The sequence below is a fragment of the Drosophila yakuba genome, chromosome 2R (genome assembly GCF_016746365.2).
Source record: "Drosophila yakuba strain Tai18E2 chromosome 2R, Prin_Dyak_Tai18E2_2.1, whole genome shotgun sequence".
NCBI lineage: Eukaryota > Metazoa > Arthropoda > Insecta > Diptera > Drosophilidae > Drosophila > Drosophila yakuba.
Window position 1 is genome coordinate 22,787,214 of NC_052528.2, and position 25,500 is coordinate 22,812,713.

At 50.5% G+C, this 25,500-nt stretch overlaps 4 protein-coding genes across 10 annotated transcripts; 3 read left to right on the forward strand and 1 right to left on the reverse strand.

The window, feature by feature from the left end:
* Positions 1–1,071: 1,071 nt before the first annotated feature.
* On the forward strand, positions 1,072–13,165 carry LOC6532015. Of its 5 annotated transcripts, none has more exons than XM_039372310.1 (8): positions 1,072–1,451; positions 2,526–2,923; positions 10,604–10,689; positions 10,788–11,037; positions 11,105–11,786; positions 11,843–11,976; positions 12,039–12,179; positions 12,244–13,165. In XM_039372310.1, the coding sequence occupies exons 2-8, from the start codon at positions 2,631–2,633 to the stop codon at positions 12,410–12,412; spliced, it is 1,755 nt and encodes a 584-aa protein (XP_039228244.1). In that variant the 5' UTR covers positions 1,072–1,451; positions 2,526–2,630; the 3' UTR covers positions 12,413–13,165. The 5 variants fall into 5 exon arrangements, with proteins under 5 accessions (XP_039228244.1, XP_015051662.1, XP_039228245.1 ...); XM_015196176.2 differs by having other exon boundaries at positions 1,072–1,395; XM_039372311.1 differs by having other exon boundaries at positions 1,072–1,395; positions 2,540–2,923.
* Positions 6,157–9,595, reverse strand: LOC6532016. The gene is made up of 2 exons (XM_002092759.2): positions 8,293–9,595; positions 6,157–8,228 (listed from the first exon to the last, which is right to left on the reverse strand). Exons 1-2 carry the CDS (start codon positions 9,208–9,210, stop codon positions 6,993–6,995), a joined length of 2,154 nt encoding a protein of 717 aa, XP_002092795.1. The 5' UTR covers positions 9,211–9,595; the 3' UTR covers positions 6,157–6,992.
* Positions 13,166–13,298: 133 nt separating the features above from the next.
* On the forward strand, positions 13,299–15,550 carry LOC6532018. Its single transcript, XM_002092760.3, has 3 exons — positions 13,299–13,839; positions 13,896–14,267; positions 14,433–15,550. The coding sequence occupies exons 1-3, from the start codon at positions 13,486–13,488 to the stop codon at positions 15,303–15,305; spliced, it is 1,599 nt and encodes a 532-aa protein (XP_002092796.1). The 5' UTR covers positions 13,299–13,485; the 3' UTR covers positions 15,306–15,550.
* A 582-nt stretch (positions 15,551–16,132) lies between these two features.
* Positions 16,133–23,403, forward strand: LOC6532019 (sphingomyelin phosphodiesterase). Of its 3 annotated transcripts, none has more exons than XM_039372203.2 (7): positions 16,133–16,658; positions 20,122–20,308; positions 20,362–21,679; positions 21,739–21,947; positions 22,007–22,301; positions 22,359–22,544; positions 22,959–23,403. In XM_039372203.2, the coding sequence occupies exons 1-7, from the start codon at positions 16,656–16,658 to the stop codon at positions 23,014–23,016; spliced, it is 2,256 nt and encodes a 751-aa protein (XP_039228137.1). In that variant the 5' UTR covers positions 16,133–16,655; the 3' UTR covers positions 23,017–23,403. The 3 variants fall into 3 exon arrangements, with proteins under 3 accessions (XP_039228137.1, XP_015051663.1, XP_002092797.1); XM_015196177.3 differs by lacking the exon at positions 22,959–23,403 and adding an exon at positions 22,756–22,931 and having other exon boundaries at positions 16,134–16,658; XM_002092761.4 differs by lacking the exon at positions 22,959–23,403 and adding an exon at positions 22,756–22,931 and having other exon boundaries at positions 16,134–16,651.
* Positions 23,404–25,500: the final 2,097 nt, after the last annotated feature.

A 25,500-nucleotide genomic window follows, 5' to 3' on the forward strand; every position in this document is an offset into this window, starting at 1 on the left:
GCGTTTCCAAAGCATCGCCTCATCGCATGTTGCATCCACAACACCAACCCCATGCAATCCCCAATCCACCAGCCCAATCCACACTCCACTGCACTTCGACGCCTCCGTGCCACTGGCACTCCTCCACTCCACCACTGCCTGTGCCAGTGGCACTCGGATCTAATGTTTATCTTCCGTGTTTCGGCCAGCTCCGATTTCTTGTGGGGCACTTTGCATGCGGTTGGCTGGCGGGGATGCCCCCCATTCCCCATCCGAGGCGGCTGGCCACCAAGACGCGGCCGAGTGGCGCTCAGGCTTTCCACCGAAAGTCACGTGCGGCACATAAAAAAATCAACGCACATCAAGCTGCTCCGCCGATTCTGGGCTCTTGTTCTTGCCCGGCTGGCTGGCTGCTTCAGTTCTGGTTTTCATTGAAAACGAAATCCAAAAATCCACAAAATGTTGGCGCGACACAAAGCAGCGGCCACACAAGCCATCAATGGGGCAGGCCCAAAGCGAGGGCATTAATTAGGGGAGAGCCAGAGTGTATGTATTGTTTTTCTTTTTCTTATTCGTATTCGTATTCTTATTCTTATTCTTTTCCCATACCCGTTAATCGCGGGGTAGAAGGGGTATGCCTGGTTTGGGGCAGAGTTCGTCACATTGGGTAGAGAGGTGCTTATCAATTAATCACTTTCAAGCATGAGGCATAGTTCCCCCTTTCGAAACTCACTTGTGCAATCAAAGTTACTCCACACTTATGGCGCACACCTTATTTGGCGAGCGGCGCTTGTAAGTATGCAGCATATTTGCAACCAAGACGGCGTAACGGGTATCCCACAGTCGATGCTCCAGAGTACCGTTCCATCTTGCCGTTTTTCGGCTTTTGTGCGCGAGTGTGTGTGCGTGTGTCGACTTCGGCTCGTCTTCGGCTTTTCGTTGGGGCCTTCTTCGTTCCTTGCGAGCTGCCGCTGCCGCAGCTGGCGTCGCCGCCTCGGTCGCCGCCGCAGTCGCTGCCAGCGCTGGCGTCGCAGTCGCTTCCTGCTCTCGACGCTCGGGCTTTTTGGCTTTCTTTGCGCACGACTCTCGGGCATTTTGCGTTTGCACGTCAAGGCAGGCGGACGACGAGGACGAGCGAGAGACCGAAACAGAATCCGAAACAGAAGCAGAAACATAAACTGCGGAAACAAGTGGCGGCAAGTGGCAAGAGCTGAACTTCCGCACCCGGGAAACGGTCGCGTGTGCTACGCTGCTACGCGAGTGGAAATACGGAAAATTCGTACGCGAAACCCAAGCAATTTTCCCGAGTCGGGGCGGCGGAAAAGCCGGCTGAAAGTCCGCTGAAGAATCCCAACTATGCGTGCAACCACAAATCAAAATACGAATTTATGAAAAGTGCTCGCTCGCCACGCAAAAGTAGGAGTGCTCGTGCGTGGGCCATCGGCTAATTGCTCGTGTATCGGCAGCCACAGGTGGTGTTCCCAAACACCCCAACCCCCCAACCACGCCCCCTTTCGCGCCGCCCACACCGACACACGGCCAATTGTTGCGGCACACGCAGATTCGCAGATTCGCAGAAGCGTAATTAAAGTGGGGGAGTCCGGGCGAAAGGTCAGCGGCAGCCGCAATTAGCAAATCTAACAGTTCCAAGAATCGACTCACTGCAGCCCCCCATTAATTGGGGCCCGAATCCAAATCTCCAAAGCGGAGAGCCGACGCACAGCGTAACAGCGTAACTCCCCCAAGAAAAAGTCGCAAGGAAATTCTTATTTGTATTTTTTGCCCGTTTTCTTGGCCGAAGGAGAAAAGTGGGTGGCAGCTGGGGGATTTTGGGGGGATTTTTGGGGGCAGCAGGCAGCAGGCGACGTGTGTCAAAGGTTTGACAGGCCTTAATTGAGCGGAGGACAGAAAATCAGGAGGCGAGTAGCGCGGGGGTGGATGCGGCAGGAGGGTGGAGGCGACTCCAGGCGAGGGCATCTCGCATCTCGGGTTTTTCAGATTTTCGGATTGTCGGATTTTCGGCTTTACGGATTAGAAGCGAAACGCAATTTATTTCTCCTCGGGGCAGGCAGAGAATTAAAAGTCGGGCAGAAACACAATATCTCGTATCCCAGCGCATTTGTGAAGCTTTCATTCAAGGAGAAATTGCTAGGGAAACACAAACTGCAGGCATTCAAGTTTTTAACGTTATTAGAAGTGCTGGAGATGCTGGAAAGTAGTATTCCTATAGTTTAAAAAACAAGTGGATTAACGCTAGCAAAGTTTAGAACTGCAAAACTCAATAAGAAGGGGAAGACTTGAGTTCATAAATTATGTAGGAGAAAAGGCAGCATTTTGTGAAGAGTTTCTGATTCAATTTAAACGTATTAAGTAAACTATTCTGTGCATTTTGGTCGCCAATTAAAAGTGGCCTCTAGTTCAATTAATAAACATGCGCCCAACAAGAAATTAATCCAATTTGCCGAGCATTGAAACCATAGTTATCTGATACGCCAATCAAAAGGCAATTCATTTAACGAAAATTGCAAATCAATTCGCACTCAAAGGTTGTTTCACCTAGTCAAAATCCCAAAAAAAACCCCAAAACTCCAGTAAAAGAAGAAAATAAGTGAAAAATAAGCAAACAAAGTGAACTAAAAGCAAGGAGCACCATGTCGCCAGGAGTGGAGCTGCTGCTGCTGTTCCTGCTCAGCCCGTCGCTGCTCGCGGAGATCTCCCACCTGCCCATGGCCAGCAACCGCATCATCCTGGACTCCACGGAGCTGCTGCAGAACCCGCTGATTCCGGACAACGGTGTGCCGGCGGCCAGGGCGACGCCAGTTGCGCCGCAGAAGTGTCCTTCGCTGCAGCGGTACCGCAAGATGCTGAAGGACTTCGACGACCTGGAGGACCTCTACGTGGACGTGCCCGTGCACATAGCTCTGGCGGAGCGGCAGAGGAAGCGGTGAGTGCGGCTTTTGCTTTCTGCTTTTTTGGCGTTCAGGCTTTTGGCTTTCTGGGTTTGCGATGATGGGTGGCAATACGGCTAAGTGCGCTGGCGACGCCGCCTGCCACACAAATCAAATTACGGCCAAACAAATGCGAAAGATGGCCGGAGGAGCCAAACTTAGGGACGCCTCTCCAAGTCGAAGGAGAGCAGCCAGGAGCAGAAGCAAAAAATAATTTATAACCACGACGTGTGGCTGCCCAAACAAAAAACCATCCACAGCCAGATTTTTTACGCTTCTCCATGTGTGTGTTTCCGTAGCTCCTCTTCTTATTTGTCTAGTGTGCGGGTTTTGTTGTCCTTCCAGCTGCCACCACAAATCGCACTGTGGGGCAGGCTGCGTTGCTAGTGAAACCTCTTGGACTGGGACAAGTGTGTCACTTTCATCAGTGATTGCTTTTGGTGGAGAATGAAGCTAGATTCTTGGTAATTTCATTTAAGCGAGTAGCTATTCTTAAGGTAAAAGTTCCTAAATGCATTAAATCGACTGTATTGGGTATATATTTATGGTACAGCTTAAAGTTTCGTGCAGCAAATTCGAGTTTGCCCCACTGTTTCCACTGCGTTGCACGTGGCGTATGAGTAACGTTCTTTTTTTTACGATTTTCATTGGTTTCCAATGGGCCGCAGCTTGGGCCTGGGTCAAAAGAGGCCCGTCACGTTTTCGCTTAGGCTCTGGACTCCGGGATTTCAGTTTTCATCTTCTCCATTGAGAACGTGCACCCAGTGCCTAGATTTTTTTGCCGTTTTGGCGACGCGGGGAAACTGGAAGCCCTCGGCTCGTATAACACTCGATCATTTGCCACAGAATGCCAGAGCAAACATTCAAATTAATGTCGTGGCTTGTCGTCAACTTCTTTTCGGTTCGTTTTTAGAGTTTTTTCCTCTGCATTTTTGTTCCCTCTCGTATGGAGTGTACATCGGTGTCGCGCGACCCGGCGAGAGTGCTCCAATTGCCCCAGTGCAGCTCGAGTGACCAGCCAGATCCGAGATGCGAGATGGTAGATGGGAGATCGGAGATCCGAGAGCCCAGATCCATCACTAGAACCAGAGTACGTGACGTTCGGCTCGAGTTGCCCGGCTTGCTGAGCGTGTGAAAGGAGCGAGTTGTTGGCACTGTTGCTAAAGAGCCGCAGCTTTGGCAAGAATCGCGTTTATGGCGCGTGCAGCCATTAGGCGTTTTGCTAGAATCAGCAGGCCATGCCTATACCCATACCCATTTCCATGCCCACTGCCATGCCCACTGCCATTCCCACTTCCATTCCCAATACCCATTCCCATTGGCAGTGGCCCCGTGCGTATCCTTCCACGCCATGCCGCCAATCAAGGGGAGGACGCATTATACTTTTGCGCAAACAAATCATAAATATTAATTTTACGACTTAATTCGACGGCGCAATATGCGCTCCCGTTCGCGTTCCCATTTCCATTCCCATTCCCAGTGCAGAGTACGCAGTACAGAGTTCCCGATTCGCATTCGCAAGTCGATCATTCAGGACGCGGATGCCACTGGCGGCCACCTGTGGCATTCGCTAGTTGGGGCAGCCAGTCAGTGGCCTGAAATCAAAACAAACCCCAAAACTGCCGGAAAGGTGAATGTGTGGCTGCCAGCGGAGGAACTGCCTCGACAGGCGGATACCTCTTAAAACTAAGTGTTCTGATGATAATGTGTCAGAAGTGAGTTAGTATTCCTAACCTACCTAATTCCACATAGGTTTATTTTATTTATATTTCAATTAAGATGCATTATCATTCATATTAAAATGCTTTTAATTCCCTGGTCCAACTTTCCACCCCGTTACGAACCCATCCACCAACTAATCCTCCCTTTCGGGCGACTTGTGCAGGGAATGGAGGCAAAATGTTGTTAATATGTTGATGCTGTTGTTTGATTGTTGTTGGCGTTGCATTTTTATGTGCGCCGCAGGCTCGGCGTGTAAACAACTTTTATTGCCGGCCGACACTCGGCAAACCCGCCCGCATCTCCAGTTTTATGGCGTGAAACTATTTATTTGTAAGCGCATCAAAGGAGCCACAGGCCCAGCAACAAATTGCCATAAAATACGAAGCATAATTTAGTTTTCGACTTTTTGTTTTCGGGTCGCAACTGAAACTACGCAGACCTTGCCGGCCGGCCAGCAAAAGCAAAAGCAGAAGCAGAAGCAAAACAAACTGAATTTCGCACAATGACCAATGCCCCATCATCATCATCAAACCCAGCAGCCACATCGACATCCACATCCACAACACATCCACAACACATCCACATCACTTCACTTCACATCGGCGTCATCGTTGTGCGCCGCCAGAAAAGATCTCCTGCGAGTGGGCATGTAGTGGGTATAGTATTTTTAGCACTTGTCAGAGTACGAAAATACTCGGCCAGACGCAGTCCGTCTGAGGTTGAGTCTGCGGCATGGGAGCTGTAATGGGAATGGGCATCCGAGTCGCAATCGGAATAGGAATCAGCATTAGTATCAACATCAGCATCACAATCGGAATCAGAATCAGAATCCGAATCAGAATCAGCAGAGAGATAGCCAAGTGCAAACCAAAGCGAACCGAACAGACAGAGGGGCGTCGCTCCTAGTCGGACGACTCATCAGCATAGTTCAATAGTCTAAAATTTCCCAATCCCAAAAAGCAAAAGGGGAAAAGGGGAGGGGGATGGGATGCCACAAGGGAAGGGAGGGGAAAGCCATTTTCGAATTACGGACACTAAGTGCTCACTGTGCCCATTTCGGTGTGAGTAATTGAGTGCGTCTTTGTTTCGCATTGTTTGCGGCGTGAATCACTCACAGAATCAGTATCATCGGAATAATAGAGATATCAAATAATTGTTATGTTCTTGGCCGACAACAGGATCACAAGTGAAATGGGAGACTGTTGGACTGGGAGAAATGGGAGAACTGGGCTAGTGGGCGAACTCCACTTGCACTTGGCTTCGCTTGGATTGGATGATGAGTAATCCAAGGCACTCAGTGTCTGCCACCAGATCCATTAATGAAAACAGATGATAAATTGTCTCAACAAGTTGCCGTGGGAAATTATTCAAGGCGCAATCTGATTTATGACTCCCAATATCTAGTATCTAGCGGATTTCATTTGAATGCTGAAAGTATCTGCGGCTAACATTGAATTTATAGAATATTTTATAGAGCCATTCCTTGCTATTTCGAAAGTATGCTGCGTATATTCTTCAATTTTATTTATTACTTTCCACGTTTTTATATGAATGCTTTAAGCTCCACCAACCTAGATTACTGCCCATTCAATGGGATTCCCCAAGAATCAGCGTATTTATTTCCCGTAACTCACATAATTCGGCAAAAGTTGTCCCTTCTCCGCGGCGCTACTTGCAATTCCATTTGGGATATTTTCGACTCGAAGCGAAACTTGGGCCATCCGATATCGGAGTTTCTGATATTTGTTTGGCTGCTGCAGTAACTTCCTTTGCAATCAGCGAATGCGCCACTTATGGGGATATCTGCTTAACTCGTTCTTTATCTCTGTTTTCGCCCGGAGTTTTCCCAGTGTTTTTCCAGCAGCGCAGTGAAACAGTGCAACAGCGAAGCAGCTGGGAAAGCTGGAAAAGCTGATTGTCAATTTGCGGAAGGCGGAGGCAGCTCGTCCCCTGTCCCCCCACTCTCCTGTCCACTCCCCCCCCACCGATGCCAATTCCAATCCCAATCCCAGAGGCACGGACACGGGCACAGACTCCCCGCCGTTGTTGTTTGCAAAAATAGAATTTTGTCTCTGATTTTAAGTATTTCGCGTGAAAAGTAACAGAAGCGACCCGAGCGGCACGGACCAGACCAGACCAGACCAGACCACCATACACTATGCTATACTATATACTATATAGACTATAGACCAGACAAGCGCCCCAGACAGCGAAGGAGGAGGGGGACTTGGGGATTGCCAGTCAGATTCAGAGTCAGAGTCAGAGTCAGTGTCTCTCAATTGCAAATTTATGTGAATTGAGTCAATTTTATCGCAGCCAGCTAGGGAGTTAGTTTGGGTTAGTTTACTTTTGACTTGTTTGTCCCTGGAAAACTTTGCGTCGTTTGACTGGCGTAAATCGAACGACTGGAGCCACTTGAACTTGGCGCTGCCAGCGGTTGTCCTTTGCTTGTTTCCTTCCTCTGCGCTGCCTCCTCCTCCTTCTCCTCTTGTTCTGCTGCTCGCTGCTCCTGCTGACCAGATGGCTTCGCCAGCTGCGGATTAGCAGCTCGCCGAGGAACGTGAGGGCGGCGCAGCAGCTGCCCACCACCAGGATGAAGAAGGGTCCCTTCAGGTGCTCCGTGGTCAGGACGATGGCCGTGTCCGTGGACTGGGGGCGCATCTTGTTGATCCTGTTCAGGTACGTGTTGTTGTACCTGAAGTCCGCGTCGATCTTCTGGAAGATGCCCACGTCGCGCATCAGGCGGATGATGCTGTTCATCTCGAAGAGGAAGGGGAAGCCCGCCTTCATGATCATCTGCAGCGGACTGCTGAAGACGTTGTAGGGAAAGGCGTAGATGACGTCCGCCAGCGGGGACTGCATCGTGTACATCCGGTTGCTGAGGATGCAGCGCTGGCCCCACTTCACCGCCTCGAGGTTCTCCGTCTGGGGTATGAACTCCGGCGAGGTGTTGTACCTGTTGAAGATCCACATATCGTCGTCGTTTTCAAACCAGTCGCGACTCTCCTCATGGCCGCCAAAGGGAATGCCCGCCTCCAACACCTCCGTCAGCTCGTCCAGCTGATGGAGGTGGCCGGGATCCTGGAAGGTGGCTATCATCTTGGACGTGTACGTGGCCACCACGTTCAGGCCGTACAGCGTGAGGCCCATGAAGAACACCCTTGTGGTCTCGCAAATGGGTCGCTCCTGGACGGCTATTGATATGGATACGGCCAGGGCATTGATGGCCGTCAGACTCAACTGCTGGTAGTACTTTGGCTCCGGCAGAATCTCGACCAAGGTGAACCAGAACAGCCAGCTGATGATGAGGATCAGAATGAAGCCAAGCCAGGTGTAGGCTTCGAAGATGCCAACCATCGCCTGCCAGGCGGGTCGCTTGTCCGCCAGCTTGATGTACCAGGTGTGGGCATCCTGCAGATAGGTATCGGATCCCCAAAAGTGGTCGGCCACCTCGTTGTCCGGATAGTAGCCGCCGAACACAAAGTCACACTCGTTGTTCTGCACCTTTCCCAGTAAGCCAGTCCAGTTGGTATGGTCCTCCATTTCGCCACGTGACTCCAGGCTGCAGGTTTGGTTAACCTAAACAGTGGGTAGTTAGTTCTTAGTCCTTAGTCCTTAGCTTAGCACCAGAAGTGCGACTCACATCGAAGTTTAGTCGATTCTTCATGAATCCCAGGATCCTCATCTCGAGTCCCAGGATGCAGTCGGCCTCCACAAAGGGAGCGGAGATGGAGGAGCAGACAAAGAAGGTGCAGTTCCTGGGACTGAATCCCGATACGTAGTCCACCATGGAGGCCTTGACCACAGCTAGATTGGGGTAAAGTTCGCCATCGTGGCACTGGCCCACACTCTGCACATTCAGAATGCGGCAGTTCACATTGCTGTAGTAGTCGTTGACCAGCAGATGGTAGTTCATGGAGGAGTTGGCATAGAGCAGCGCCACTCGGTGCACGTAAAACAGGTGCATTAGGTCCTTGAAGATATTGGTGGCTACGTCAAGAGCGCGATTCCGCAGAGTTGCATTGTGGAAGAGGACCAGGAAACGTGCTCCTGGATTCCAGGATCGCATTTTAATGACTGTATTGTTCATCAGGACTCTTAGTCGATTCACCGAGTCCACCACTATCACATAGTTGTCCGCCAGGATCAGCTCCCCCCCAACTCTATCTTTGGTCGCTTTCGTCCTGTTGTAATCGGTGGCCACGCGCATCTGGAAGAGCTCCTCCCTGTCATTCGTGGGATTCGTGGCTGCTTCGTTGATGAGCTTGCTGAATCCCGCCACGATCTGATCCGCGGGACTGGACAGATTGAAGGCATTGACCAGCATCAAGTTGTAGGCTCTGGTGAAGCGCTCCGTCGGCTTGCGATAGAAGAAGATTTGCGAAAACCTATCCAGGCAGCTCACTCCGGCCTTCCACACCTCGGGTCCCAAGTCCTTTTCGGGCAGCATGAAGATCACCGTGTTGGCCGTCTCGTTCGCAGGATTCACAATCCCCTGGACGGGCTGGAAAATCAGCACCAGAAAGATGGTAATGATGACACCCGGATTATGGCACCGCATTATTGCTTCTGTCACGTCGGACAATTGCGAATTAACTGCGGCTGGTGTGAATTTCAGTGGGCAGGTGATGTGACGGCTGTCCTACACTCTATTTCGTGGGTATATGGGTTTGGGGTCATTAAAAGAATATAAACTAAATAAAATCGGTGTAATATGATAATGCTGTCCATTAAACACCCACTGCTGGCTGGTAGATATAAGTGCATTAAGTCATTCTGGAGTTTCGCATACGGAAGCGCATTCAACTTTCGCCTTTGGCCGATGTTTGCCTTGTATAATTGACTGCTGTCAGCGTGCCGACAACGAGGATGCCCCCAACAACAACAAAAGCAACAGAAATCCACAAACAATCGCCATTGCAACATGCAAGGCTTAAATTAAAGCAAATATTTGCTCAGTCGCAGTGGCGCCGCCGCCAACAATGGTCGAAATGCATTAAAACACTCCATCAATCCAAACCTTTTGGCAGGGCGGCCAAAAATACGACGGACTCACTATATGGTTCTATATGGTATAATGGCTATGTGGCAACATGGCTATGTGGGTATGTGGCGCACCAACTTCTGTTCGCTCCTCCGGTTTGCGGGGGATGATGACGCGGAGGATGGGCCATGGCGTTGGCCGGAAGTAGCCGGTCATAAAAATAAAACTCGAGATGGGCGGCCATCGCGCCAAGTCAATGAGTCATTTGCTGCAATGGCATGGTCAATGGCCAATGGCCATCCTGCCCCTCGAAAAACTGCATCCTAGCCCAGCTGCCAGCTGCCAGCTCCTTGTGTCCATGTGCCCCATGCCGCATGCCCCAGTGTCCATGTGGGTGTATCGGCGAGCTCATTTGTCTCAGCAGTTTGTCATTAGAAAAATTGCTCGTAAATTTCGCATTTAATTACAATACAAGAGCCAGCAAGTTCAGCGAAGGGCCAGTGCCCAGTGCCCAGGGGACTTGGACTCAATCTTTGGCTGCAACAAAGTTGCAGCAGCATCAGCGAAGATGGATAAACAAAGCTGGCGAAAGCACAGCGGCAGTCGAAGAGTGGATACTCTTTCTGACAGCGAACAATCAAAGCGACTTGCTAGGCCAAGGTAGCTAGAAGTATGCACACTTTCTGAGGTTTTTGCATATGTTTTGAAATCAATATGAATGAAATTATAAGATAGCTATTCATACTCACCCACCAGCCCAACAAACTGATCTTCTACTGCTGGTGAGGGTATGGCCAAAAGCAAAAGCCGCTGACTCATTTGGCTCAGTTCGGCGCAGACAGGCGGCTAAACAAATTGCGTGTGATAATTTAGTGTCATCATTTTTGACAAAGGGCGTTAACAGCTCACTTACTCCGCCCCTCGAAGAGCCGCCTTCATCTTCATCTCGTTCTGCTTTTCTGTTTTCCAGATTTGTGCTGAACCTGAACGACTCGACGCCGCTGACGATTCGCTTTTCGGCGCCCGTGGGCCGCAAGATGTACTACAATCAGACAGGTAAGTCCGCCCCTTTGTGGAGCTGAGTCCAAGTCCGAGTCCAAGTCCCTCCTTCCACTAACCCCCTTTCCTTCTCCACCTTGCCACCGCCTCTGCAGGAAACCCCCTCCGGCCGGCGGCAGTGGCACCTGGGCCAGGTGTGGCTGTGGGCAGTCTGGTGCTGCCCTGCGCCCTGCGTGGCCAGTACGACCTCTTCGTCCTCGCCCGCCACTCGGGAGCCCTCAAGGTGGACGCCCTGGCGGAGCATCCCCAGCACGACTGGCCCCTCCTCAACGCCACGCACCGGATCGCCATTCGCACCCAGAACCGCGTGCGGAAGCGCGAGATGTTCGTCAAGTGGGAAATGAGGTGAGTTCTACATACTTTTACAACAAGTACTCACAAATACTATATCACTTACTTCAAATCGTTTCAGCAAGTTTGATTTCCATGCCATGCACTATTGCCTGGTGATTCAGCGACTCTCCACGGACACGCCGCGGATGAGCTTCACCCACTTCTGCCAGGCGGTGGCCGCCTACGCGAACCAGCGACCCATGACTCCCAGTTGCGCGGCGCCAGGTGGTCCGCTGGAGGGGATTTGGGGCGCACCACCGCAGCGGGAAAGGCGGCTCAATCCCCGCCAGAATGTGCACATCGTGTGCACGGGGAAGAGGCGCCAGCAGCTGCTGCGCCGCCTGCTCCCGCGGAGCAGCTACCACCTGGACCTGTTTGGCGTCCACCAGGGTCGCCAGAACCTCACCCTGCGGCTGGCCAGCAGCCAGGTGAACTTCAACCGCACCCAACCGCTGGCCCTGAAGCAGCAGGCTCTGATGCAACTCAAGATCGGCGGGCAGCACGGCAAGCAGGTGTACAGCTTCAAGGTGCCGCAGACGACGCGGCAGCTGGAGGAGCCGTTTATGAGGCACCTCCTCATCCCCTGCTCGGGCAGCGAGATCCGGGTGAAGTTGCTGCGCCAGCGCAGCGAGGTGGGCACAACGGAGGCCTTCTACAGTCCCACGTACATACGGCAGAAGGGAGTCCTTCCCGGGCAGCGGTATCTCATGCGTTTCGAGCCCAGCAACGACGATGAGGCGTTGCGCGCCCAGAAAGTCATGGTAGGTAGACTATGTGGTCTGGTCCAGAATATATAGTATATATTACTACTTTCCAGGTGGCCCTGAGCAGCGAGGCTCTGTTCCGGGATTTGCCCGAGCTGCCGCAGAACACCACGGTCTTCAATGTGCGCACGAGGTGCAGTAGAGCCACCATTGCCTGGAACGGCTCGCCGGATGAGCGCGAGCTGAGGTGAGCTGCAAAGTCTTCTATTAAACTATTTTAACCGCATTGCATGCCCCTTCGACTGGCAGCTACTGCATCATTGTGTTCAACCTGCCACAGCGCAACCGCAGCGTGGTGGACTTCACCAACTACTGCATGGACTTTGTGCCCAAGCGGGTGGAGCAGTACAGGAACTTCGAGTGGATGGCCTGCAGGGAGCGGCAGCAGAGGTGGGTTCGGAACAGTCTACATATATGTTAATGATATTCCATAATATGATCTAATACTACCCAGCAGTCCGGACAACATCGAGACGGAGACCATAATGAACCTGACGCCGGGCGCCAGCTACCTGGTCTACGTGACCGCCAACCTGAGCATGGGCAAGCCGCTGCCCTACCAGGCGCTGACCCTCCACATGGCCAGTCAGTGCCTGGACGCATCCCACGAGTCCTTCTACTAAGCGCTACTCCCCAAAACCACAGAAACCCTAAATCCAAAACCCAAAGCTTCGCTGCATTTTCTAATACAAACACTGAACTATCCGTCGTTGTAAAGCTACCTTATCCACTACGATTACTACCAACTACTATCCTACAAGAACTATGCTGGTTAAAAGACTATACACCTAGCTCCATATACGAGTACTATATATATATCTATATATATATATATATATATATATTACAATAACAATATCGAGGCATGTGTTGTGTGGGCGCGAGTGAGTGTGTGCGTGTGACTTCTGATTTCTGATTGAGTTGCCATTTGATTCCAAGTATTCTCGAGTGCTTAGTATTGTAATTTTTGTAATTTTTGTAATCTGTATTCGTAGCTAGCCGTTAAATGTTTGTATAAACTGTTTCATTGTTTCATTGTTTCATTGGTTGCCCACTCCGCTTTATTCGATAAGCTCGTTTTCTAGATTCTAGCCCTAGCACTCCTAGTTTAATGTTTAAAGTTAATCATAGTTTTGCTGTTAAGTTTAGAAGTTTTGAGTAGTTCTTTTGTACATTAAGCTTACAGTTAGCTCTACACTAGATTGATATATGTATCAAACGAACATACATATATGTTGAAAGCATTGAAAGCGTTGAAAGCGTTGTATTTTTTGAAGCCGAACTTATGCAACCGAAAGGAGACAATAAACAAACAAATGTGCTATACTCGTAAAGGACGAAAGTGTCGCAAATAAATGTGAACCACTGCTACCGAATACAGCTATGCTGTTTTACTCCGCCGTAGTAAGAAGCTTTTTGGGGCATGAATGGGAATGGGATGAGTGATTGCCACTCGTATCTTCATCATCCTGGCGACGATGGCGTGTGCAACGAGCTGCGCATAATAATGACAGCGGATGGCAATCTGGCCGATAAGCGGCAACCGATAATGAAACATTAAACTAACCACCACCCACAATCCACCACCCATCGGTAGTCGCTGGTCATAAATCTCGTCGGCTGAGCGGCAGTTTGCTGGCGGAAGCTTTCAGGTTCGCAACCCTTGCGCGGCATACTTTCGGGCTCCAGTGCGCCAATGGCCCTGCTCCACTACACCTTCGACCAGCTGGAGTTGTACCTAGAATGGGCATTCGCCGAGCGCGGAGAGGCCACGCCGAGTCCCTCCATCCAGCCGTTTCCGGGCGTGTTCGTGGGCGATCTCAGCCAGCTGAACCGCTTCAAGCGGCACGCCTTCTCCGCCGTGGTGGGCATCCTCTTCGTGCTGGCCTTCTCCGGCAACCTGGGCACCCTCTACGTGAACACCCGCCGGAAGCTGCGTCCCTTCTTCCGGGCCTGCCTCATCTCCCTCGCCTGCAGTGACCTCGTCTCCAGCGTCTTCTGCACCGTGTCCTACATGGCCCAGTTCCAGGCGGAGTATCTGCAGCTCTGGGTGAATATCGAAGAGATTGGCCACACGTAATAGAAACTAATTGCATCTCTTCCCAGACCATTGGTGGCTTCATGTGCAAGTTCGTGCCCTTCATCACGACCACGTCGGTGCTGTCCGGCAGCCTGACCCTGGTGGCCATCGCCCTGGACCGCTACCTGGCCGTGATGCGACCCGTGCTGGGATTTTGGAGTCCCGACAAGCGCTTCAGCACCCTGTGCATGCTGCTCATCTGGGCCTGCTCCATAGGCTCCTCTGGCCCGCTGCTGGGCATCTACGACTACCAGAAGATCTTTCTCTTGGATGCGGAGGACTCTGGCGAGGACACTGGCAATGAGAGTGGCGGGATGGAGGAGCAGGGGGCCACCGCTGTGCCCGAGGAGCTGGTGGTCACCGAGCTGGAAATGGTGCACATGTGCCTGGCCGGCGACGTAAGTCAACGACTGACTGGATGGGATTATCGCTTAATACTCGCTTAGTTGACAGCGATTAAGGGGATTTGGGCGGGGGCTGTCAAGTTGTTGAATCAATGTTCGGATTATCTTATCAGCCGGGTCGAAAACAATTTATGCAATTCTATAAATATTCCGTTTCAGCACGACGTCGGACTCTACTACGTCATACTGTTCACCCTGATCTTCCTGCCCTGCATAGTGTCCTTCCTCTGGCTGAACGCCGTGATTGCGAGGCAACTGTGGCTGCGGCGGCACTACCACCAGGAGCAGCAGGTGCAGCAGCAGGAGCCCAAGGAGGGTCACTTCAAGACCATGTCGAATGGCAACGACCTCCTCATGCCCTCCACCTTGGTCAGTGCCATGGGAGTGGCGGTGCCCTTTGCCCTGGAGAAGACTCCCTTGCCACCCAAGAGTCCAAGTTCAGGGGCCAGGGATCCCGGCAAGAAGACCAACGCTGCTGCTCTGGCCAGGGAGGCGAGGCATCGCCGGATGGTGGTGGTGGTGCTGCTGATGATGGCGGTGTTCATCTGCCTGCGACTGCCCGCCTGGGTGTTCCTGATCATGCGGCTCTTTGGCTCCTACTCGGAGCCCATCGACTGGCTGCTGTACTTCAGCTTCGGCATCCTGAACCTGTTCAGTTGCGCCCTGAACCCCATCTTCTACACCTTCCTCACCCAAACCATCCGGACTGTGTCGCTGGTCAAGCAGAAGGTTCTGCGATTCCTTGGCTGTCCGCCTGGCAAAGTGCAGGATGGCATGCCCACGGATCAGATGGACAGGAGCAGCTGCTGCTGCGGCCTGCGGCCACCCACCTTCACCTGGAGGTGCCATCCCAGCCGCGATGGGGCAGCCACCAGCGTCATCCGGGATGTGGACCAGCCAGATCCGGACTCCGACCAGGTGCAACCGGATCCGAGCAGCCTGCGCCGGTTCCTCAGCTACAAGCAGGAGGTGTTCTCCATTTACAAGCCGTGCGATGACTCGTCGAGTGCGTCAATCGAGTCCTCCGCCTGATAGGCGCTGCTCATAAATCACCTGGGTACGGATGCGGGTGCGGGGGCCCAACGGTGAGCAGAAGCCCAGAACTTGATTGATGGATCCAGCCCCCATTTCAGTCTGTACAGTTTGTCACGGTGGCCATATCACCCACGAATACAGTAGTACGCATATAAGATATAAGCTCACATATAATGTACCTCGTCTAATGTGTAAATATGAGGAATAAAGCGAATGCGTGTTGGCAGCTAACTAACCATTAACACTTGGCTTAGTCGCCATGGGGAAGGTCTTAGTCATTATCATAACGCAAACTGAAGACCTTCCAAGTGACACTTTAAACTATGTGTAGATAACTAAGTTGGCTATTAAACTTGGCAAATTATAATGCAAAAAGGTGTGGGAATGTGACTAGATTTGCTCAAACCAGACTGTTTAAAAATCGTAGTTTTTTAGTAAACGGAACTTAGACTCTACCAATTTGAGTCATGCCAAAATATAAAAATATGCTAGTGGTCGAAACGAACGTTAACAAAGAGTTAGCCTGACTAGCACACTCATTCCAGAGTCAGCAGATCGTAAACGAGATAATGAGGCTGTATTGCAATAGAACTAGATTGTATCAGACTCGCATACTAGAGGCTTCCGCTTGGAACAATGGGTAGCAAATCTGCTGAGAGATGAGCAGTTAATTGTCAAATGGCGGGCACGCCAGTCGAAAGCTCTCTCCCAGTTTCTCTGGAGCTCTCTCTTCGGATCCGAGCCCCATGCTCTCTCTGCTCTCTTTCCATGAACTTTTGGAGACCGAAGCTCGACTCAAAGCTCAATGCCGCGTCCAAGTCTTCGTCTTCTGGCATTCAGTGTCGGCGGTTCGCGGCGAGCGGTTGGATTTTGGATTGTGGATTGTTTTGGGCGGTGAAACGCGAATTCTTCAGTGCGGCGGGTGAAATCTTCGGCGGCAGGCAGAAGAAACCGAAAAAGCGACAAGTGTGTAGTGCATAGCGTACCAAAAAATAAAGAAAAAAGAAGAGATCATAATTCGGACTGTAAAAGTCGTGAGCCAAACAAATGAATCGCAAATAAATGAGGCCAGTCACCGGAGCAGAGAGCTGCGAGTTATGGCACAATATTGCTGCCTATAAATAGTGTAACTGAAGGAAAGAAAAAGTGGCAGTCGTCGAAGAAAATAAAAAGGCACAACAACAAGGGAAAGAGCCGCGCTACAAAAAATCCAGAAACCAAGAAATCAAGAAAACAGAAATCGAAAGAACAAAGGCGGGTTCGTTGTGGGTCAAGAACGAAAGTTCGGCCCAAAAAGTGCCCGTTTCGGATCGATTGTGCATTTTTGAGCGCTTTTCGAAGAGGTAAATGGTAAATATGCGAAGTTTCTGTTTAGCTTCGTGTTTTGGTTCGCTTTGGTTTGGCTTAAACTCACTTCGATTCGAAACCAGTTGCCCGCTTTTCTACACCGCTACACATTTCGTCAGAGGAAAAACACGTTTGCGCATTTCACTTTGAGTTTCTTGTAACTTGTCACGCATGCGCAGACCGTCTTGCGAAATCCCCGCCTTGTTTCACTTTTCGCAGCCCATTCTAAGGATCACCGCCACTCCATTCCACAGACTTGCATACTCGTATAAGGCTGAGATCCATCCAAATGCGAACTTCTGGTTACGCGCTTCTTTGCGCTTTCATTTGGCATTCTGGCATTCTGGCATTTTGTTCTCTGTTTCTATTTGCGTGCAGTTTGCTGTACGCGAGCTATTCGAGTGGCTATGTGGCTGCATGTTTAATTAGCCCCCGCTAACCAAAGTGTTCGGGCCACAAAAGCAAATAAATGGGCCAGTATTTGGTCATGACGAGGCTGTTCCATTGGCCACTGACCACTGACCACTGACCACTGACCACCATCTCGTCCATAGGAATGCCAAACCAGCCACACGCGCTCCCCAAAGCTTGACCATGAATACCAAGTGCGTGGAAGATCGAAATGTCTTCGATTGGAGGGAGGAAGATCGGAATAAGTCACCTTTCTAGCACCTACGTGCCTTAAATAGCAATTCATTTGTGTTTAGTCATTCGTGCCTCGGGTTAAATGGGCCAATTCTGGGCCACATTCTGCCGATCGAAGCTTTCTTTTGTGAAATCAATTAAGAGCTATCAATCACTCTTGGGAAATTAGCCACGAAATATCCAAGGGAGAGAAAAGAAACTCACTTTCGTTTTCATCTTCCGTGGCTTTCCTAATTATTATAAAACCAGAAATGTCCATTAAAACATTACATGCAGCGTGACCGCGACTGCAGCATTATACAATAGACTCTAACCGCCAAGGCAGCAAGTTGGACGCAGTGCGTCGAGCTCTGGGAGATTACTATTCAGATTCAGATTCAAATTGAGATTGAGAGGGTAGATAGTAAATGATTTGGGCGTGGGACCCACTCCATTTAGCACATGTTTCCGACACAACAAAGCGAAGAAATTATATTATCAAAAATAATTTCTAAAGAAAGTGAAAGTTTTTCGGGCGCGCACACATTTCTTTCCCGTTGCGGCCCTTTAGCCCCAAATGAATGGGGCTAGCCCCCCAAAATGCTGTGAATGAGAAAGCTGGACAGCAGAACGGTTGGGGTCAGCTGCAGATGGTGTGTGTTGTGTGATGTGTGTGTGCCAAAAATCCAAATCCAAATCCATTGTGCTGAGCACGTGCTGCAGGTGTAGTAAATATGCTCGATGAAACCGGTTGGCCACAGAGTTAAAGAGTCAAAGAGTCTGGCTTTCGAGCGTTTGATAGTTTTGTAATGCCTTTTTGATGGCTGTAACTTGACCTGCATTCAGCTGGAAATTAGTCTTGTCCTCGGTTAACCTTGTCCGCGAAACGAGTTTTCCCGCCCTCCGCATCAAATGCGTTAATAATGCAGTTTTCCTACGACCAAGCTCAGTTTTTAGCGCCCTAGAGAAGCACTTTCGATTTTCGCTCGCAAATGAAAAGTCTTTGCACCCTGTTTGCACGATTTCTCTGCTCGTCTAGGGGCAATGTACCTTCGTGCGACACTTGTCTATCCATCCGACTGTCTGGCTCCAGCTCCAGCTCCATCTCCAGCTGCAGCTCATGGATCACGGATAATGTGTGAGCAGGCATGGTCGGCCGATTTGTTGTGGCCATGCCAATTGGATGGCATTGAGTGGGGCGCATAATGTGGATGTGGCTGTGAATGTGGGTGTGGGTGTGGGTTTGGCCCCCCACAAAGCACGAAGCTCCCAGAAAGCCGCCGCCACGAGCAAATCAATTGGCTTTAGTTGTTTTGTTTACTCGCACTTGATTGTTACTTTGTACGCCGTGTCATGTGACACAAAGCTGTTTTGGCTGGGCGAACCATCCACTGGATGCCTCGAGGGATGACCCAGGGTCAAAGACGCCTCTTGAAGTGTTTTGTTGAACGCCAATAATAATTAAATGCATTAAATGTCGCACAAAGCTGTGGCTGCAAAAGTAAACTAAGCATACTATTCACAAGAAATCGTTGCACAAGTGTTTGATGTATTTCTTACAAGTTTATTTTCAACAATTAAATTCAATACCTAAACAGCTTATCTTAACCATTTTGTTGTTCAAATGCTGTGGGGGGTAAACATATTTATATTGCGTGCTATTTACTTCACACTGATAAAGCCATTTCCTCCAAAAACAACTGCAGCTTGATAGCGCAAACCTCTGGGCAAATAGTGTAGTGTACACAAGCTCTTCAACCAACTACATCTGGGCAACAGATGCTGATAAGGCGACCTGATAAGGCCATCTCAGAAATCAGTGAGTGGATTATAAGCTTATATTATAAACACAGCAAACATGAGTCGCCGGCAACTGCGGACTGCAAATGTATCTGTCAATCCGAACGAAGCGCCGCCACAATTCCATCTAATGTGGATGCGGATGCATTCCCAGTTGGCCGACTTTGTCGATGAGGTTGCTCCTGTTTGCTCCTGTGTGTGGATGTTGTGAATGTTTGTGAATGTTGCTGCTGTGTTGTGGGCGTCCAAACACGTCTGCCATTACAGCTAACGAGATTTTAAGTGCTGTCAAATGTTGACGAAAGCGCCAAACACCAGCACACAAATTGAAATGCAGATTCGGAATCCCCAGTGATGAGCCATCGAAAGGGTCAACTGGGAGTGAAGGGGGGGGGAGTGGTTAGTTGGGAAGGGGCAATGGGATTTGTGGCCAGGCAACGTAATGCGACAAAAGCCAAGGGGCAATTTATGGTCTGCGTGGAGAAGATACCTTTACGGCTGAATAAATGAGCAGGATTCGCAAACAGGCTTGGCATTCATTCATTCACTCATTCTGGTTCAGTTGTGGCGGCAGATGTAATAACTCGGTAAAACATGAGCTGACTTTTGGCTGATGGATTTTCCATGGGCAGAAGCATAGAGTACACAACGCCATGCCTTCTGGAAAAGTCCAAAAACTTGGCAAATATTTCCATTGAGCTGCCAAGGGGGTAAACACGCAAACGCGTAGCTATAAAAGAGTTATGGCAGCCGGTTTACTTGAGAGCCTGTCCCCTGCATTACATAAATGTTTATGATTGTGCTACCCATTAATCAGGCAGGCAGCGAAAGAAACTGCATGCCGACAGCCAAAACAAACCGAAAACGTTGATGACATACCACACCGCTGATGAACATACTCCTACTCCTGCCCACAAAGGCGGCGTAATGGAACTCGTTCCACCAGATAATGACTCTCGACTCTTGAATCTCCAACTGGCTGTGGTTGTCTCTTAATATCATTATTATTGTTTTCTTTTTCCGGGTAAACCCGGCTATGTAGGTCAAGCAGCACACTCCAGTCCACCTCACCTGGTTGAAGCGTCGAACCTGGCGTAGTCCCCACATTATCCACATTATGACACAGCAACAGCCGCCGTGGCCGAGTCCCTATCCCAATGCCAATCCCAATCCCAGGGGAAAATGCTGGCTCATCCTGGTACTCATAGCCGTGCTCCCACTGGCAGATGGTGAGTAAACGAATGGAAATGAAGTCAGCCTCTAAATGATACCTCCCCCGCAGTTGGAGCTCTGCCCTTCCTGTTCACGCACCTCAAGCCGCAGATCAACTGGACGCAGCCGGAGATGGAGAGCTGGGTGATTGAGGAGCAGCCGCGCAGCATACAGCCCCACCTGGAGCCAGTGCTCCATCCGAATCGCACCCACCGCGTCCTCTCCTCGGACAGCACGGACGCGGAGTTCCTGCAGCGGTTGGTCAGCATCCGGCACAACCAGACCGCCAGCTCCAGGATGCTGTGGTACGATGTGGCCGGCGGAGATGGCCTCGTCTACCCACCGTTCGTGGACAAGGCCCTCAAGCTGCTGAACCTCAAGCAGGTGGCCTTCGAGATCGAGAACAGCGTGATGTCCAAGGTGACCTGCACCGCCTGCAGAGCGGGCGCCGGCATGCTGCAGCATCAGATCCAGTCCGGCAAAACGGACGCGGAGCTCATCCGCATGATCACGGACTACTGCACCAATCTGAACATCCAGAGTGCCCGCGTCTGCCAGGGCGTGGCCCAGCTCTTCGGCAGCGAGTTGATCTACGTCCTGAAGCGGGTGAACCTCAGTCCCGACGAGCTCTGCAGCTTTGTGATTGGCGATGGCTGCGCGGACGTGTACAATCCGTATCACGAGTGGGAGGTCATATTCCCGCCAGTGCCCAAGCCACCGCGCCTCGCAGACCTGCCCATTCCCATGGAGGCGGCACCCTTCTTCAAGGTCCTGCACATCTCCGACACCCACTACGATCCCCACTACGCGGAGGGCTCCAATGCCGACTGCAATGAGCCGCTCTGCTGCCGCCTGAGCAGCGGACGTCCTGCCACGCCCAATGCGGCAGCAGGGAAGTGGGGCGACTACCGGAAGTGCGACACGCCCAAGCGGACGGTGGACCACATGCTGTCGCACATAGCGGAGACCCACAAGGACATCGACTACATCCTGTGGACGGGCGATCTGCCGCCGCACGACGTGTGGAACCAGACCAAGGAGGAGAACCTGGCCATCATCAAGGACACCGTGAAGCAGATGGTCGAAATGTTCCCCGGAGTGCCCATCTTCCCCGCCCTGGGCAACCACGAGAGCGCTCCGGTGAACAGCTTTCCGCCGCCGTACGTCAACCAGGTGGACATCTCCATCAGTTGGCTCTACGACGAGCTGGACATCCAGTGGCGCCGCTGGCTGCCCCAAAGTGTGACCCACACGGTGCGACGCGGTGCCTTCTACTCGGTGCTGGTGCGACCCGGATTCAGGATCACCTCGCTGAACATGAACTACTGCAACAACAAGAACTGGTGGCTGCTGCTCAACTCCACGGATCCCGCCACCGAGCTGCAATGGTAAGGAAATCATTGGATGGAAATAAGAACTATGTCTCAATTGAATATCTACTGTGCAGGTTCATTTACGAGCTGCAAAGCGCCGAGTTCTCCAACGAAAAGGTGCATGTCATAGGGCACATTCCGCCAGGACATTCGGACTGCCTGAAGGTCTGGTCGCGCAACTTCTACAAGATCATATCGCGCTACGAGAGCACAGTGACCGCCCAGTTCTACGGACACACGCACTACGATGAGTTCGAAATGTTCTACGATCCCCACGATCTGAGTAAGACCACATCCCTTGGAGCCACATCACAGCAGCCTCATGTATTGCCCCTTTTGCAGACCATCCCAATGGCATTGCGTACATTGGACCCTCTGTGTCGCCCTACTATGATCTGAATCCTGGCTACCGGATCTACTACGTGGATGGCGACCACGATGCGACGACGCGCCTGGTCATCGACCACGAGTCCTGGATAATGAATCTCAAGGAGGCCAATCTGTACGGCTACCCCATTTGGTACAAGCTCTACACCGCCCGAGCGGCGTACAACATGAAGGCGCTGCGTCCCAGCGACTGGAACAACCTGCTCAACGAGCTGACCAACAATCAGGAGCTATTCGAGCTGTACTACAAGTAGGTTCTGGTGCTTACAAAGTTGCGATTCTACACAGTTTTGGGTCCTGCTTTCAGATATTACTGGAAGAACTCGCCGGCGCGTCCCACCTGCGATGCGGAGTGCAAGAAGCGGCTCATCTGCGACTGCCGAAGTGGGCGTTCCCACGACCGGAAGCACTTCTGCGCCGAGGTCGAGTCGAAGATCGACGAGGAGTCGTCCAAGTCCTGGAAGTCCTGGTTCTACAAGGGATTGACCAATTCGTAAGCACTGTTCATTTCAACTACGTGTGGTGTTCTGTGGTGTCGGTAGAAGCTCGACTTGTAATTGTAATCACTCACTTAGTTTAAGCCATCAGATATTTGTAGTTGTTTGCATTTTCAAACATACTATTACTGCTTAATAACACATTTTATTTTTCGCACTGGTGTGGTCCATGCAACAACTAAAACCTATAAACTTACGATCGAACAGCGCCGAGGAGCGGACTGAAGTGCCGGCGGCCACCACCAGCGATGGCTATGGCCCGCTCGATGTGGTGATTGTAAACGTTGGTGGTTGATTTACTAAGGAATAAGGACTCTGTACATATCGCTGGTGGCCAGATTCTGTAGTGCCCATGACAATAAATGACCTATCCTACCTACTTACCCCCAACTCTTTCTTCTGCCCAAAAGCTATAGCCTCCTGTCCTCCATCACTTACCTGCCCAAATATCTGCTGGGATATCGCTGATTCGGATGTAAGTCGATCGTTTGAGGTCCGCCAACTGCGAGTCAATGCAATGCAATCGCAACGAAGGAGAAGTCCTACCCCATAAGTTTACTATGTGATAACTAGTGCTTAAAACCATTTGTTTAGTTTACGTTAACGTTAACGCAATGATGTCCCAGTACTGCCCGCCTTGAAACCTTACAAGCGCCCCTCGGAAACTGAGTCAGTGAAGAATAGTCATTTAACTGTAGTCGAGTCGATGCTGTTGCCCACCACGCAGCATTTGTGGGCGTGGTTGGTTGCGCCCTTCTACGCAATGGAAATTGTTGAACAAATTACCTTTTAGACACCTAACTGTAATGCTAATCTAGCTCTTAACTTAAATAAAGTGCAATTATTTTTATAAAACAATATATTTCTACTTTTTGGGCTTTGTTTTCTACAATAAAACAGCATTCTTTCTTAAGCTTTGAATTCAAATTTGAATTTAAATTTACCGGCGATTCAAGGCACTTTCTTGCGTCTTACAGCACTGTTTTTAACAGCGACGTAACAGCTGGCAGCAGTGTTACGTTACGTAGTGCGCATCGATAACAGGCGGTGGCTATCGGTAATCGACGTAATGTATCGAAGCTGCGCGGGAAAATTGAAAAGCGAAGCAATTGATAACGAGCCTAAATTAACAAATGCGAATGGATGATTAGTAATTGGTGTAATTCAAAAATGTAATGGTAATGAATAAAAATCCCAACAGAGGAAATTACATACATAATTGTTTAAAAAGGAAATTCGTTATAAAATAAACATTGCATTGCAAGCGACTTCATGAATAAGTATAATGTATTAATTAATGATTCGTCTCTCTAATAACATCAATTAAGGCATAACAAACTCGCATTGTTTGAGTTGCCAACTGAAAGCTTATCGAGTGGCGCAGAGTGTGCTGAAATAGTCACGATTACCTGCTCGCAATGCACTCCCCTTCGACTCCCCTTGAAATATCGAATCCCTGCCCTGCAGCATAAACCGACGCTGATTCTTTGAGCAAACTCGGGCACCGATGGCGACGCAGGGGAATTGGCGGGCTCGGCGTATCCTAGTCGTTGTCAATACGCCCCGTTGGCCGTTGCCTTGAGCTTGTCGAGCGGCCGTGCGTGTTTTCCTTCATTGGTGATAAGACACGCAGCGCTAGATGTGTGTGTGTGTGGGTAGGGGGATGGGTTATCCTGGCTGCCAGTCATTATCCCTTTGTCACACACACACCCGCACGTTTTCCCACACTCACCCCACACCCACACCCACACCCACACACTCACTCCCCACACACACACAAGCGGGCAGCATCGAGCAAAACAATTCCGTTTACATTTCCCACATCTCCGGCGAAGCATTCAGTGCCACACTCCACACCCCACACTCCTGACTCCGCACACCATTACACCCACGAGTGGCGTGTGCCGCCTTCCTTTTTTCCTGATTTGCCTCCTGTTTTGGCTGCCTTGCATACTTTTGGGCGCACCCGCCGCTGGGAACCGCACATGTGTGTGTGCGGCAAACAAACAAACAAGCAAACAAAAAGACAAACAAACACAGGGACCCAAAACAGGCAAAAGTACAACAATGCAGTGCCTGCAAATTTTTAGAAAAATATACAAACAAACGAGGGATGGTGGAGGGGGCGTGGCATTATCTCATGTGGCAGGCACATTCGCTTAAATGCCGCTTAACATATTTGATTTTCCTTCTTTTGCCAATTTTTTCAGCCGCGTTTTCCATATTTTTTTCGTGTTGGCCTTGTTTGTTTTGGTTATGCGATTGTTGCTGCTGTCAAAAGCTGGCAAATAAATTTGCATTTCGACAAAGCGCGAGAATTCACACATGTTAACCCATTAATGCCCCCACTGAGCCACTCAAATGCTGCGACTTAAAATGGCTGAAAATTCGAATGTCCTGCGAACTTTCGTAGCACTTTTGGCCATTTCCGCAGTTTTCTGCCAATTTGCAGTGGGTTAATGGAGCAAAGAGCGGCGCTCTTTAGAAATGGGCGCCTTCATTTGAATGCCAAAACACGTTTTTAAATAAATCAGCGCATTAATTATTCGCGCTTGCATAAATCGCTGCGCTGTCGATGCTGCCTGCCCCAGGAAAATTGTACTCCCCCCTCTCTCCCCCAGCAACAAGCAATTTTCCGATTTGGCGACCCCCCGCTGCTGCCAACACCTCCGCACATTTTTATTAGCTACGCATAATTGCTGCGGCAATAAAGTTGTTTTTCCCTCTGACCCGCTGCCCAAAAAAAAGGGAAGAGGTCGAAGGACATGGTCATGGACGAGCACGAGGACGAGGCTATGGATGTGGACATGGGTGTGGGGGAGCCAGGAGGCAGTGCGCGTGACCCGACAACATAACGACATTTAAGTGGCCACCGCAGCAGGAGCAGGAGCAGCAACATTGGCACACTCGCATTGGTATCAGTATCAGTGGCAACGGCAGAGGGCGGAGTCC

What these genes read in the sequence shown, in the direction of transcription:
- LOC6532016 (XM_002092759.2), bottom strand. Translation starts at nt 9,210, where the DNA reads ATGCGGTGCCATAATCCGGGTGTCATCATTACCATCTTTCTGGTGCTG. An exon ending in AGAATCGACTAAACTTCGAT is followed by an intron (nt 8,229 to 8,292) that starts GTGAGTCGCACT and finishes CCCACTGTTTAG; the next exon opens with GTTAACCAAACCTGCAGCCT.
- LOC6532019 (XM_015196177.3), top strand. An exon ending in CGTGCTCCCACTGGCAGATG is followed by an intron (nt 20,309 to 20,361) that starts GTGAGTAAACGA and finishes CCTCCCCCGCAG; the next exon opens with TTGGAGCTCTGCCCTTCCTG. An exon ending in CTACGATCCCCACGATCTGA is followed by an intron (nt 21,948 to 22,006) that starts GTAAGACCACAT and finishes CCCCTTTTGCAG; the next exon opens with ACCATCCCAATGGCATTGCG.
- LOC6532015 (XM_039372310.1), top strand. Translation starts at nt 2,631, where the DNA reads ATGTCGCCAGGAGTGGAGCTGCTGCTGCTGTTCCTGCTCAGCCCGTCG. An exon ending in GATGTACTACAATCAGACAG is followed by an intron (nt 10,690 to 10,787) that starts GTAAGTCCGCCC and finishes CCGCCTCTGCAG; the next exon opens with GAAACCCCCTCCGGCCGGCG. An exon ending in TGCAGGGAGCGGCAGCAGAG is followed by an intron (nt 12,180 to 12,243) that starts GTGGGTTCGGAA and finishes AATACTACCCAG; the next exon opens with CAGTCCGGACAACATCGAGA.
- LOC6532018 (XM_002092760.3), top strand. Translation starts at nt 13,486, where the DNA reads ATGGCCCTGCTCCACTACACCTTCGACCAGCTGGAGTTGTACCTAGAA. An exon ending in CGGAGTATCTGCAGCTCTGG is followed by an intron (nt 13,840 to 13,895) that starts GTGAATATCGAA and finishes ATCTCTTCCCAG; the next exon opens with ACCATTGGTGGCTTCATGTG. An exon ending in ACATGTGCCTGGCCGGCGAC is followed by an intron (nt 14,268 to 14,432) that starts GTAAGTCAACGA and finishes ATTCCGTTTCAG; the next exon opens with CACGACGTCGGACTCTACTA.